The sequence below is a fragment of the Staurois parvus genome, unplaced genomic scaffold (assembly GCF_062004578.1).
Source record: "Staurois parvus isolate SC_StPar_1 unplaced genomic scaffold, SC_StPar_1.0 ptg002957l, whole genome shotgun sequence".
NCBI lineage: Eukaryota > Metazoa > Chordata > Amphibia > Anura > Ranidae > Staurois > Staurois parvus.
In genome coordinates, this window is record NW_028320753.1 from 84,793 (window position 1) to 98,002 (window position 13,210).

The 13,210-nt window shown below is 46.5% G+C and overlaps 1 protein-coding gene across 1 annotated transcript in view; it reads right to left on the reverse strand.

The window, feature by feature from the left end:
• The window catches only part of DCTN1 (dynactin subunit 1), a gene marked incomplete at its 5' end in the record, with an annotated part of 37,744 nt that extends 25,721 nt beyond the window's left edge, over positions 1-12,023 (reverse strand). The window contains 7 exons of the mRNA XM_089666988.1: positions 2,248-2,397; positions 3,680-3,742; positions 5,463-5,531; positions 5,688-5,856; positions 8,793-8,950; positions 11,640-11,792; positions 11,907-12,023. Coding sequence (XP_089523114.1) covers positions 2,248-2,397; positions 3,680-3,742; positions 5,463-5,531; positions 5,688-5,856; positions 8,793-8,950; positions 11,640-11,792; positions 11,907-12,023 — 879 coding nt within the window. The remainder of the gene's footprint in view (positions 1-2,247; positions 2,398-3,679; positions 3,743-5,462; positions 5,532-5,687; positions 5,857-8,792; positions 8,951-11,639; positions 11,793-11,906) is intronic.
• Positions 12,024-13,210: the final 1,187 nt, after the last annotated feature.

The window sequence follows — 13,210 nt, forward strand, 5'->3', positions numbered from 1 at the left end:
GGAGGACTGGTGGGAAGTGTTGTGGTCAGAGGAGACCAAAATCCAGCTCTTTGGTATCAACTCAACTCGCCGTGTTTGGAGGAGGAGGAATGCTGCCTATGACCCCAAGAACACCATCCCAACTGTGAAACATGGTGGTGGAAAAATTTGCTGTTGCTATTCTGTCTCTCAGTGTTACAATACACCAAACATTCGATTTTTAGACCGATTGTTTCTTTGTGAGGGGCGAACATTCAACATTTCCCTCACTGTGTGCATATATACACACACACATAGTGGTGCTCAAAATAATAGCAGTGTGTTGAAAAAAGTGAATAAAGCTGAAAATCCTTCTAATAGCTTTTATTTCCATCCACACAAATGCATTGGGAACACGACACATTCTATTCCAAATCAAAACATGAAGAAAAATACATCAAATTTGTGTTGTTCCTCTAAGAAATTTGAAGAAAAGTGAATATTAGACGGTTCAAAATAAATAAATAAATAAAAAAAAAAAAAAAAAATCGCAGTGTTTGTATTCTTCTTTACAAACTCCAACATTCACTATATAAACTGAGAAATGTTTGAAGATTTTGCTTTCCTTTGAATGACTTCATGAATATTTGGTTGTAGTCGCACTGTTTCTGAGAACTGCTGTACATCTGTGTTGCATGGAGTCCCCCAACTTCTGGCCCCTGTGATCAGGTATTTTAGCCCAGGATGATTGGACGACATTCCACAGTTCTTCTCTATTTCTTGGTTTTGCCTCAGAAACGGCATTTTTGATGTCACCCCACAAGTTTTCTATTGGATGAAGATCCGGGGATTGGGCTGGCCACTCCATAACGTCCATCTTGTTGGTCTGGAACCAAGATGTTGCACGTTTACTGGTGTGTTTGGGGTCGTTGTCTTGTTGGAACACTCATTTCAAGGGCATTTCCTCTTCAGCATAAGGCAGCATGACCTCTTCAAGTATTCTGATGGATTCAAACTGATCCATGATCCCTGGTATGCGATAAATAGGCCCAACACCGTAGTATGAGAAACATCCCCATATCATGATGCTTGCACCACCATGCTTCACTGTCTTCACAGTGTCCTGTGGCTTGAATTCAGTGTTTGGGGGTCGTCTGACAAACTGTCTCCGCCCACTAGACCCAAAAAGAACAATCTTACTTTCATCAGTCCACAAAATGTTGCGCCATTTCTCTTTAGGCCGGTCAATGTGCTCTTTGGCAGATTGTAACCTCTTCAGCACACGTCTTTTTCCCAACAGTGGGACTTTGCGGGGACTTCTTGCAGATAGCTTGGCTTCACATCGGCGTCTTCTAATTGTAACAGTCCTCACAGGGAACGTCACACCTTCTTTCATTTTCCTGGAGCTGATTGTTGGCTGAGTCCTCACAGGGAACGTCACACCTTCTTTCATCTTCCTGGAGCTGATTGTTGGCTGAGTCCGCGCCATGTTGGCTATTCTTCTATCCATTCCAATGGTAGTTTTTCGCTTTCTTCCACATCTTTCAGGTTTTGGTTGCCATTTTAAAGCATTTGCGATCATTTTAGCTGAGCAGCCGATCATTTTCTGCACTTCTTTCTATGTTTTCCCCTCTCCAATCAACTTTTTAATCAAGGTACGCTGTTCTTCTGAACAATGTCTGGAACGACCCATTTTCCTCAGAATTTCAGAGAGAAATGCACTGTAACCAGCATGTCCAACATTTGCTGCCTTCCTTCCTTAAATAAGGGCAATAATTGCCACCTGTTTCTCAAAGAATGAATGACCTCACTAATAGAACTCCACACGGCTATTATTTTGAACACGCCCCTTTCAATGAGTGATTCAATGACACAGAATCAGCAGCATGCATGTCATGACTGTTGGGTCTGTTGGATTTCTATGACTCTACTACACCTGCTAGGAAATTATTTGCCATGTAGAAATATCATCTCTACCAGAAACAGTGATTGATCCGGTTAGTGATGTCTGACTGCTAGTATTTTGAACACAACTGTATACACACACACACACACACACACACACACAATTATAGGACAGAGATAGATCTGCATCTTCTGATGGTACTGAACGGGGAAAGCATCCCATCCTCAGGATAACCATACACAGGGGTATAGAATCTATCTCTTACAGTCTGACCTCCTGCAGGAAGGAGATATTCCCCACACTGTGTACACTGGGTTATCCAAGCGGCGATGAGACAAATTTCTCTTTTGCAGACTGACAGCTCCTATCGGAGGCCGACTCACCTGGGAACCAAAGCCGAGAGCGGCGGGTATTCCGGCTGCCTCTGTGCCCGGCATTCTGCGGCGGATCTTCTTACAGAACTGACGGATGTCACTGCAGGAGGTCTCCAGATCCTTCAGGAGGATAGCAAAGTCTGACGCCTCCTGTCCAGTCTGAAGGAAGAAGAAGAGACATGTTCATGCAGGAGGGGGGACCCAGAAGCATGTTCGGAGCAGGAGAAGGGAGTTCGGAGCAGGAGAAGGGGGTTCGGAGCGGGAGAAGGGGGTTCGGAGCGGGAGAAGGGGGTTCAGAGCGGGAGAAGGGGGTTCAGAGCGGGAGAAGGGGGTTCAGAGCAGGAGAAGGGGGTTCAGAGCAGGAGAAGGGGGTTCGAAGGAGCAAACGAGATGAAAAATATTGGAACAAACACTCCACCAGTTCTATTGAGCTAACCTCACATTCCACCCACCCTTCCCAAATGAGATATCTGACCCCACAACCCCCCCCCCTCCCCCATGAGATCTGACCTCACTCCCCCCCTCCAAATGAGATATCCGACCTCACTCCCCCCCTCCAAATGAGATATCTGACTTCACCCCCCCCCCCCCCCCCACCTCCTCCAGTGAGAGGTCTGCCCTCACATCCCACCCCCTGCAATGAGATATCTGACCTCCAATCCCACCCTTCCAAAGGGTTATCAGCCCTCACACCCCGACCACCCGATGAGATATTAGCCCTCACACCCCGACCACCCAATGCAATATCAGACCTCACACCCCGACCACCCAATGCAATATCAGACCTCACACCCCGACCACCCAATGCAATATCAGACCTCACACCCCGACCACCCAATGAGATATCAGCACTCACACCCCGACCACCCAATGCAATATCAGACCTCACACCCCGACCACCCAATGAGATATCAGCCCTCACACCCCGACCACCCAATGCAATATCAGACCTCACACCCCGACCACCCAATGAGATATCAGCCCTCACACCCCGACCACCCAATGCAATATCAGACCTCACACCCCGACCACCCAATGCAATATCAGACCTCACACCCCGACCACCCAATGAGATATCAGCCCTCACACCCCGACCACCCAATGCAATATCAGAACTCACACCCCGACCACCCAATGAGATAACAGACCTCACACCCCGACCACCCAATGAGATATCAGCCCTCACACCCCGACCACCCAATGAGATATCAGCCCTCACACCCCGACCACCCAATGAGATATCAGCCCTCACACCCCGACCACCCAATGAGATATCAGCCCTCACACCCCGACCACCCTAAGAGATATCTGACCTCACATCTGATACATAGAATTATGTGCATTTGTGCAGCTAAATCCCATCTGCCTGCACTGGACTCCACATATAAAGCCAGCAGAGAGAGGAGGCAGCCGAGGCGTTTCTGGATCACGGGTTACTCACATGTAAGAAGGCGCGCAGTCTGCTCACTTCAACTCCCATACAGTCCAGAGCGCTCTGTGTGAACTGCAGACAAGAAAATATCAGTTATCTTTTTAGTAAAAAAAAAAAAAATATAATAACCCAAATTAATTTATAATCAAATTATAAATTTCTATTTTTTTTTTACATTTATTTTATTATTACTAATGTTTTTGGTTTTTTTTTTAACATACTGTTTCCAAAACTTTTTTTTATTCAAGAAGTGTTTTGCTTATAAAATTTTGCAAATAATCTTTCTTCATAAATCTTGGCCAAAATATATTCATCTATCTTTTTAGCAAAAAAAATATATATAATTTTTGGTTATAAACTAATTTGGGTTATAATTTTTCAAAAATTTTTTTTTCTACATTTTAATTTTTTTAGATCATTATCCATTAGCCGCCCAGCCAATGGCCGTTTGGCGGCCTGCAAAATCCTTCAGCGTTCCGGGTGGACGCCATATGGCGTCCTCCCAGGCATGCGCAGTTTGCGCACCTGCAGAGCTGCGCGGCGGCACGATCTGTCACCGGCCGCGTACCTCGGACACGGCCGATGACAGATCTGAGTACCGGCCCCGTTGCCAGTACCATGTGACCTGCTGTGACCAATCACAGCAGGTCACATGACAGTTGTATACAATGGATGGCTTCATTCATGCCATCCATTGTATACTAGCGTGTCCAGCTGTGAATGGTCACAGCGATCACATGCACAAGCTGGGCCAATCACAGCCCAGCTATGTCATGTGATTAGCCATGGCCAAATCACAGCTAAGCACAAAAAAAAAAAAAAAAAAAAAAAAAGCCCTGAATGAATCGATGTCATTCAGGTAAATGCTTGCTTATAGCATATAAGCTAATTGTGTAAAAAAATATATATATATACTGATCGCTTCGGTCAAAGTGAAATATGAAAAAAAAAAAAAATCTTAAAAAAAAAGAAAAAAAAGTAATAGAAAATGAAAATAAAAGAAAATTTAAAAAAAAAGTAACTTTTTTTTCCCCATACTGTCAGTGTTCCTGATCTCCGCCATGCCAGTTATATGATAAAGGCTGTAAAAGCAATCATTTCTCCTTCTCTCTGGCTGCATTCCTGCAGCCATTGAGAACTACTGTGTGAGCTGTGATTGGTCACAGCTTGTCACATGGTACAAGGCTGTTGTGAATAGCCTTATACCCAGGGTCGGACTGACCATTTGAGCACTCGGGCACTGCCCGAGGGCCCGGGGTCTGTAGGGGGCCCCATGAAATGCCCCTGGTACCTTTTTTATAGGCTTTTTTTTGAGTTTGGGCAAGGACACGGGCCCCATGATACCCTATTGCTCGGGGCCCCATGAGTTGTCAGTCCGCCCGTTTATACCATGTGATCTCTGTGATCATTCACAGATTTCACACGTAGTAAGCAATGCTGTCAGAAGTGACATCTTCCATACTACTATTCATGTGATCACTGATTGGCCAATCAGTGATCACATGATCGGGACCTCAAACAGAGATCCTGTACAGCGATCGTGTTCTGCTGTGTCCTACGGACACAGCGGGCACCGGATCGCGGTGCCGTGCACTCCCAGGGAGCACGCACACGCAGGGAATGCGGGAGGACGTTTATAAACTGCCACTTGCTCCTGCAATGCTCCCGTCTGGCCGTTTATGCACATGGGTCGGGAAGAGGTCAAAAAAGGATGCATGTCAGACACCATTGCTCATTGCTGTATTGCGACTCCTGACATCATGCAGATATAGAAGGGATAAGCAGCGCTCACCTTGATATGGTCAAACAGCTGCATTGTGCAGTCTTCAGGCTGGTCAGCCAGGTGGATGCTGTACAAGTGCTGAAAAGACAACAAATAATATTATTAAAAAAAAAAAAAAAAAAAAAAAAAAAGGGGGGGGGGGGACAAAGCGCCTCATATGAGCAAACATCCATACAAGATCCCATCGCCCGGTTCTATGCCCTCAGTGGTAGTCACCGTCTTCGCAGCTCCTACCTGATAGTACTTGATGGCTTTGGTGAGCGGCTCCACGTTGACCGTCTCATCCAGCTGATCTTTGTGCAACAATTCGATAAGGAAGTCTAACGATCGTTCGTGGACGCTCATCTCGGGGTACAGCGTGCCCACCTTCTTGTACACCTCCACGCTGCACTTGTTCAGAGCCCTGAGGGAGAAGGAAATTCCAGGTAATATAGAAAAGGCGATAGTTCACAAATACCCCCCCCCCCTGAAATTAATCTGTGCTACATATCAGTCCTCACGCACACGGGACGTTTTGAGAACGCCGGTAACGTTAGGTGTAAAGTCACGTAAAAAAAAAAAAAAAAAAAAAAAAAAAAAAAAAAAAAAAAACTTCCAATAAAGCTGGTTTGCAGTTTTTTGCATTAGTGTTTAGCAGTGTTTTAGCTTTTTTTTTTGACCAAAAAAAAAATTCTTTGGTCAAAAATTTGCTGGTCTGCAGCGTTTTTCAGGGTTTAGCTTTTTTTTTTTTTGACCAAAAAAACAAACGCTAATGCAAACTTCCAAAAATGCTGGTTTGCAGCGTTTTTCAGGGTTCTTGTTTTTACAGCTAAAAAAACTCTAGAAACTCACTAGTTTTGATTTTTTTTTTTTGAGCCAAAAAACGTCCGTCAAAAAACATCGATTCCAGTCTGTGTGTACGGACACCGAGGAGAACATGCTGGGGGGGTTTATTGACTGTAGAAAAAACGTCAAACGCCAAAAACAGCCGCTGTAAGAACGTCCCGTGTGCAGGAGGACTGAGCAGCTGCAGAAAACAATGGAACCTGTCGTGTCCTGCATTGCTGAACCAAAGTAAGACTGCAGCTTTATTTTTTAAAATATTTACTCCCATTCCCACGAGGAGGAAAAAGGTGCCCAGGCTTTATTTATCCTCTTCAAGCTCCAGAGCTGCCCCCCCCCCCCCCCCCCCGGCACTAGCAGCCCTTATTGGTCAGAACCAGAGCCTCCAAGCGTGGTCCCGTGATAGGTGGCCACCTGGGCAATAAGTCCATCCGTGACATTTCCTGGCTACTAAATATTCCACGCTCAACTGTTAGTGGGATTATAACAAAGTGGAAGCCACTGGGAACAACAGCCACTCAGCCACCAAGTGGTAGGCCACGTCACATGACAGGGCGGGGTCAGCGCATGCTGAAGCGCACAGTGCGCAGAAGTCGCCAACTGTCTGCAGAGTCAATAGCTAAAGACCTCCAAACTTGGTGTGGCCTTCAGATGAGCCCAACAACAGTGCGTAGAGAGCTTCATGGAATGGGTTTCCATGGCCGAGCAGCTGCATCCAAGCCTTCCATCACCAAGTGCAGTGCAAAGCGCCAGATGCTGTGGTGTAAAGCACGCCACCACTGGACTCTAGAGCAGTGGGGGCGTGTTCTCTGGAGGGACCAATCACATTTCTCTGTCTGGCAATCCGTTGGACGTGTTTGGGTTTGGTGGTTGTCAGGAGAACGGTACTTGCCTGACTGCATTGTGCCAAGTGTAAAGTTTGGTGGAGGGGGGATTATGGTGTGGGGTTGTTTTTCAGGGGTTGGGCTTGGCCCCCTAGTTCCAGTGAAGGGAACTCTTAAGGTGACATTTTGGACAATTTCATGCTCCCAACTTTGTGGGAAGAGTTTGGGGATGGCCCCTTCCTGTTCCAACATGACTGCGCACCAGTGCACAAAGCAAGGTCCATAAAGACATGGAGGAGCCAGTTTGGGGTGGAGGAACTTGACTGTCCTGCACAGAGTCCTGACCTCAACCCCATAGAACACCTTTGGGATGAATTAGAGCGGAGACTGCGAGCCAGGCCCCCTCCCCCGACATCAGTGCCTGACCTGACAAATGTGCTTCTGGAAGAATGGTCCAACCTTCCCATAGATACCCTCCTAAACCTTGTGGACGGCCTTCCCAGAAGAGTTGAAGCTGTTATAGCTGCAAAGGGCGGGGCCAACTCAATATTGAACCCTACGGACTAAGACTGGGGGCCATTAAAGGTCATGTGCGTGGAAAGGGCGGGCCAACTCAATATTGAACCCTACGGACTAAGACTGGGAGGCCATTAAAGTCCATGTGCGTGGAAAGGGCGGGGCCAACTCAATATTGATCCCTACGGACTCAGACTGGGAGCCCATGAGAGGTCATGTGCGTGGAAATACTTGGGGCAATATATAGTGTATATCCCATAGTTTGTGAACTCTATAACTTTCCTACAGACTAAATAATATACACTGATTTGGGGTATTTTTACAAAGAAATGTAGCAGAACACATTTTGGCCTAAATGTAGGAAGAAAGATTATTTAACAGCAACATTTTATAACAAATTATGAAAAACATTCCCCCCCTCCCCCCCCCAATTTTTTTTTTCATTTATACAGCAAAAAATAAAACCCCAGTGGTGATCAAATACCACTCTGTGTGAATACCACTCTGTGGTGATCAAAGCTCTCTGTGTGAAAGAAAAGATGTAAACTCCATTTGTGTACTGTGTTGCATGACTGTGCAATTGCCAGTTAAAGTAGTGCAGTGCTGAATAGCAAAAAAAAAAAAAAAAAAAAAAAAAAATGCCCTGGTCATAAAGGGGGAAAATATTCCGGAGGTCAAGTGGTACCCACAGATACAAGTAAAGTTGTTGGAAGACAAGTCTGTCTGGCCAGTCACTCTTTTGCAGGGTTGCAGTATATGCCTTAGAGCAGGGGTGTCCAAACTATGGACCTCCAGGTGTTGAGGAACTGCAAGTCCCATGAGGCCTTGCAAGACTGACATCCACAGGCATGATGGGACTTTTAGTACTTCAACAGCTGGAGGGCCATAGTTTGTACACCCCTGCCTTAGAGAAATGACACTTAGTGCTCTGGACTGAGACAAGTACACACTACAGAGGGATGTGCTTTGTTCATATTTCATGTCTGAGCTCTTCAACCACTTTAAAAAGAGGCAGGATGGACATGTTTTGATGAAGCTCATTTGAGGTCAGGTATCAGAACCGATTGTGAGCTACAACACGGTACATCTGGAGTAGCACTTGTCACCCTGGATTATCTCAGTACAACCCCCGTCCCTGTGATCCCAGATAAATCCGCCATGATGGAAGGTCACTCACTGCTCGTATTTGTGTAGCGTGGCCTGCAGGAGGCTCAGGGAATAGACCAGACCGGCAGCAAAGCTCATCTGCTCTCCCACGGCTCCCCTCATACCCGTCTTCTCACTCGTCTCCGACAGCTCGAACTTCTCCTGCGCCTGCTTACTGATCAGCTCCGCCTGAAACACACACACAGTACATCACAACCCCCCCACATCAGCGCACGATGATTGCATGGCCAACCCGTCCTCTCACACGGGTGCTCCGGTTTTTTAATCTGTTCAGTCACGTTTTCTCCAAGAAAACAGATCAGTTCACATTCGTTTTTCATCAGTTTACATTTTTTTTTTTTTTTTTTTTTTTACATCCTTTACCAATGCAAAAAACAGACCATGTGTCTGTTTACTTCCGTTTTTCGTCCGTTCCGTTTTCCAGGGTTTTCTTCCGTTCAAAAAAAACGGATGTTAACAAATGCGGACACTATCAGATGTAAACAGATGATCATCCGTTTACATCCGCTAGTCCATAGAAATACATGGATGTCATGTTTTTCATCTGTAAACGGACAGATGAAAACCGGACATATGGAACGCCTGCGTGAAAGAGCCCTGAACCACTTCTTGTCCTGCCCATGTACATAAATGGCTGGATGGTGGCAGTGCAGGAGCAGGTGGCTGTTTATAAACGGCCTCCGCTTTAACTGCCTGTGCGCGCTCCCTGGGAGCGCGCGGCACCGCGATCTGGTGCCCGATGTGTCTGGAGGACTCAGCGGGACACCGATCGCTGTACAGGACCACTTTGTGAGGTCCTGATCATGTGATCACCGATTGGCCAATCAGTGATCACATGAATAGGTGTAAGCAAGATGTCACTTCTGACATCATTGCTTACTACGTGTGAAATCTGTGACACTACTTATTCTGACTCAGATTGTTGTGATAGCGATTTATCCCTCGTGAGACCTCTCTGCCTAGCCTGTATAAGCAGATATAATCACTGTGGACAATCCTTATCAGATAGCTTGAACTCACCAATACTGTGTTCATCCAGAAGTTGCTTTATTCTGTACATGTGACAACAGGATACAGCAGAATGAATGGTTTCCAGTATTATGCGGTCAAAAGATGATACTTTCTGTAGCGTACTATGCAGAATACATGTGTCCCTGTTACATGTGGACTGTTAGCTGCCTCCATGACACAGGAAGTGCTGAACTCAAGAAGAAGGAAGGAGCTTCATATACAAAGGATTTGTGTCATAGATCTCAGGGAGGTAATATGAAAAACAAATGCATTACCAAATAAGGCCACTGGATGGCAGCATTACCAATTATAGAAATGTCCATAGGAAATGGTACAAAGAATCTATATGAATTCTCATGGACATTAACATAAATATTAACTGTGTAACAGCATATAACTACTTGTGGGTGATGATGATTTTTTTTTCTTCTTTTACACCCATAAAGGCTGTAAAAGCATTCACTTCTCTCTGGCTGCATTCTTGCAGCCATTGAGAAATACTGAGGGAGTTGTGATTGGTCACAGCTTGTCACATGGTACAAGGCTGTTGTGAATAGCCCTGTACCATGTGATCATTCACAGATTTCACACGTAGTAAGCAATGATGTCAGAAGTGACATCTTGCTTACTACTCTGCATGTGATCACTGATTGGCCAATCAGTGATCACATGATCGGGACCTCGCAGAGGTCCCGTATGACGATCAGTGTTCCATTGTGTTCGGAGGACACAGCGGGCACCGGATTGCGATGCTGCGCGCACAAGCAGGGGGCAGGAAGGCTGTTTATAAAACAGCCACCCGCCCCTGCACTGCCACCGTCCGGCCGTTTATATACAAGGTATAGGTTGTACAGGTTTTCAGCCTGTAAGGGGTTAACTGATCTTGCAACCCATAGCGATCCGCTTGATCAGCTTCAGTGGTTTGCGGCCAGTGGCCACAGGGACACCATTACAATGCAGGAACACCACAGGACAGGGGACAGGTAACCAGTGGGCACAGTGACACCAATACAGTGTAGGGATAACAGGACAGGGGGCAGGAAACCAGTGGGCACAGTGACACCAATACAGTGTAGGGATAACACAGGAGAGGGGGGAGGTAACCAGTGGGCACAGTGACACCAATACAGTGTAGGGATAACACAGGACAGGGGACAGGTAACCAGTGGGCACAGTGACACCAATACAGTGTAGGGATAACAGGACAGGGGGCAGGTAACCAGTGGGCACAGTGACACCAATACAGTGTAGGGATAACACAGGAGAGGGGACAGGTAACCAGTGGGCACAGTGACACCAATACAGTGTAGGGATAACACAGGAGAGGGGGGAGGTAACCAGTGGGCACAGTGACACCAATACAGTGTAGGGATAACACAGGACAGGGGACAGGTAACCAGTGGGCACAGTGACACCAATACAGTGTAGGGATAACACAGGAGAGGGGGGAGGTAACCAGTGGGCACAGTGACACCAATACAGTGTAGGGATAAAACAGGAGAGGGGGCAGGTAACCAGTGGGCACAGTGACACCAATACAGTGTAGGGATAACACAGGACAGGGGACAGGTAACCAGTGGGCACAGTGACACCAATACAGTGTAGGGATAACACAGGACAGGGGGCAGGTAACCAGTGGGCACAGTGACACCAATACAGTGTAGGGATAACACAGGACAGGTAACCAGTGGGCACAGTGACACCAATAAAGTGTAGGGATAACACAGGAGAGGGGGTAGGTAACCAGTGGGCACAGTTGACACCAATACAGTGTAGGGGCTGAACACACAATGGGCACACTGTCTCTAGACACGACAGGTATGGACCCAGAGGTAAGAAATCTGACCTTGCAGATGAGTCTGGGGATGAGCAGTAACACCAGGATACAGTCATGATCCCCTCCGTGTCGCAGAAAGCTGTCCGGCATGAAGGAGGTCAGGAGGGACACGTGGCGATTGGCCTGGTTCACCTCCATCTTGCGCAGCTCCATCTCGATGGCCTGAAGGACAGTACAGACAAGTGTCGTCCTTTGATCTGATCAACGTGCCAGCCCCGGCCCGTACCCTGCAGACTACAGATATAAAAGGACAGCTTCTCTTCCTGCCATCCTTACCTTGGCATGGGCCTTGGTCTCGGCAAACTTGATCTTGAAGTCAAACATTTCGGGAGACGGCTGCTGCTCCTTCTCCACCGTGGCCTCCTGCTGGTTCCGGAGCTCTCTGTTCACCTCCTACAACAGACGACACCACCCACTATCAGTGCTCCTGTACAACTCCATGGAAATACACGAACATTTTTAAAAAAGAAACATTTTTCTATATATAAAAATGATAAAGCGAGCGCTGGTAAAATTATATAGCCTACTAAAATGGTATTACACAAGATGAATATAATTGACATGTACGATGTACGTCACCACGGACCGGAAGTCACCGTCACGGTGTATCTGCGCGTTGCATCACTTAACACGTGACTTCCTCAGGGTATACTTTGAGGACGTTGCGTCACGGCGTATCTACGCGTTGCGTCACTTAACACGTGACTTCCTCAGGGTACACCGAGGAAGTCACGTGTTAAGTGACGCAACGCGTAGATACGCCGTGACGCAACTTCCGGTCCGCGGTGACGTGCATCCGGCACGGCCGCCATCTTGGTACACCTGGATGAGCCCTATCCCATGCAGTACACCCATGCATGTGGTTTGTTGTTGCTGTTTGGAAACTACATTTTACAAGATCTTTTCTTCACTCATCATGCTCTATGATGAGTGGTATATTTAGTTGATGTCACTGTCCAGAGAGTCTTGAATATTGATCCACCTGTGAAGGGGTCCACGGAAGGAGTACTGAGGATATCTACGATTACTGGAGTAAGATCTATAAGTGATCTTGGAGGCGTGATGGCCCATTGGGTCGCAGAGTGAAGGTGAGGGGGCAATCGAGCCATAAGAGGAGTGTGTTGACACCATCACTGGAAATCATCACCTGTGTTATCACTTTTGCATGAACGGTTATTGAGTGCAGCACGAATCTGAACGATTTATGAACTTTTGCATTAGGGAAATTATTTCTCAATATATAAGTTGGTCACCATAGTATGTACACTGATCACGTTTGCAGTGTGTGATTCAAAGGGGCCTAGTATATGTCTACACACGTGTGGCGTGTACCGAGTTACCAGTCCGTTAATGGTAACAGGACTATAGATCACTTATGATTTTGTTATAGGAGTACATGTGATATCAGTTTTGATCATTTATTTTGACGAATATATTTATTTGTATGTCATATGAGTTGATATCGGAATTACCTTTCAGTAGCGCTGCACTATAAGATTTGTTTATTCCTGTTCACTGCTCAAGGTATCAGTTTGGAGCGTTAGCGGCTTGCATGTCTAGGTACTCCATATAGCGCAGGA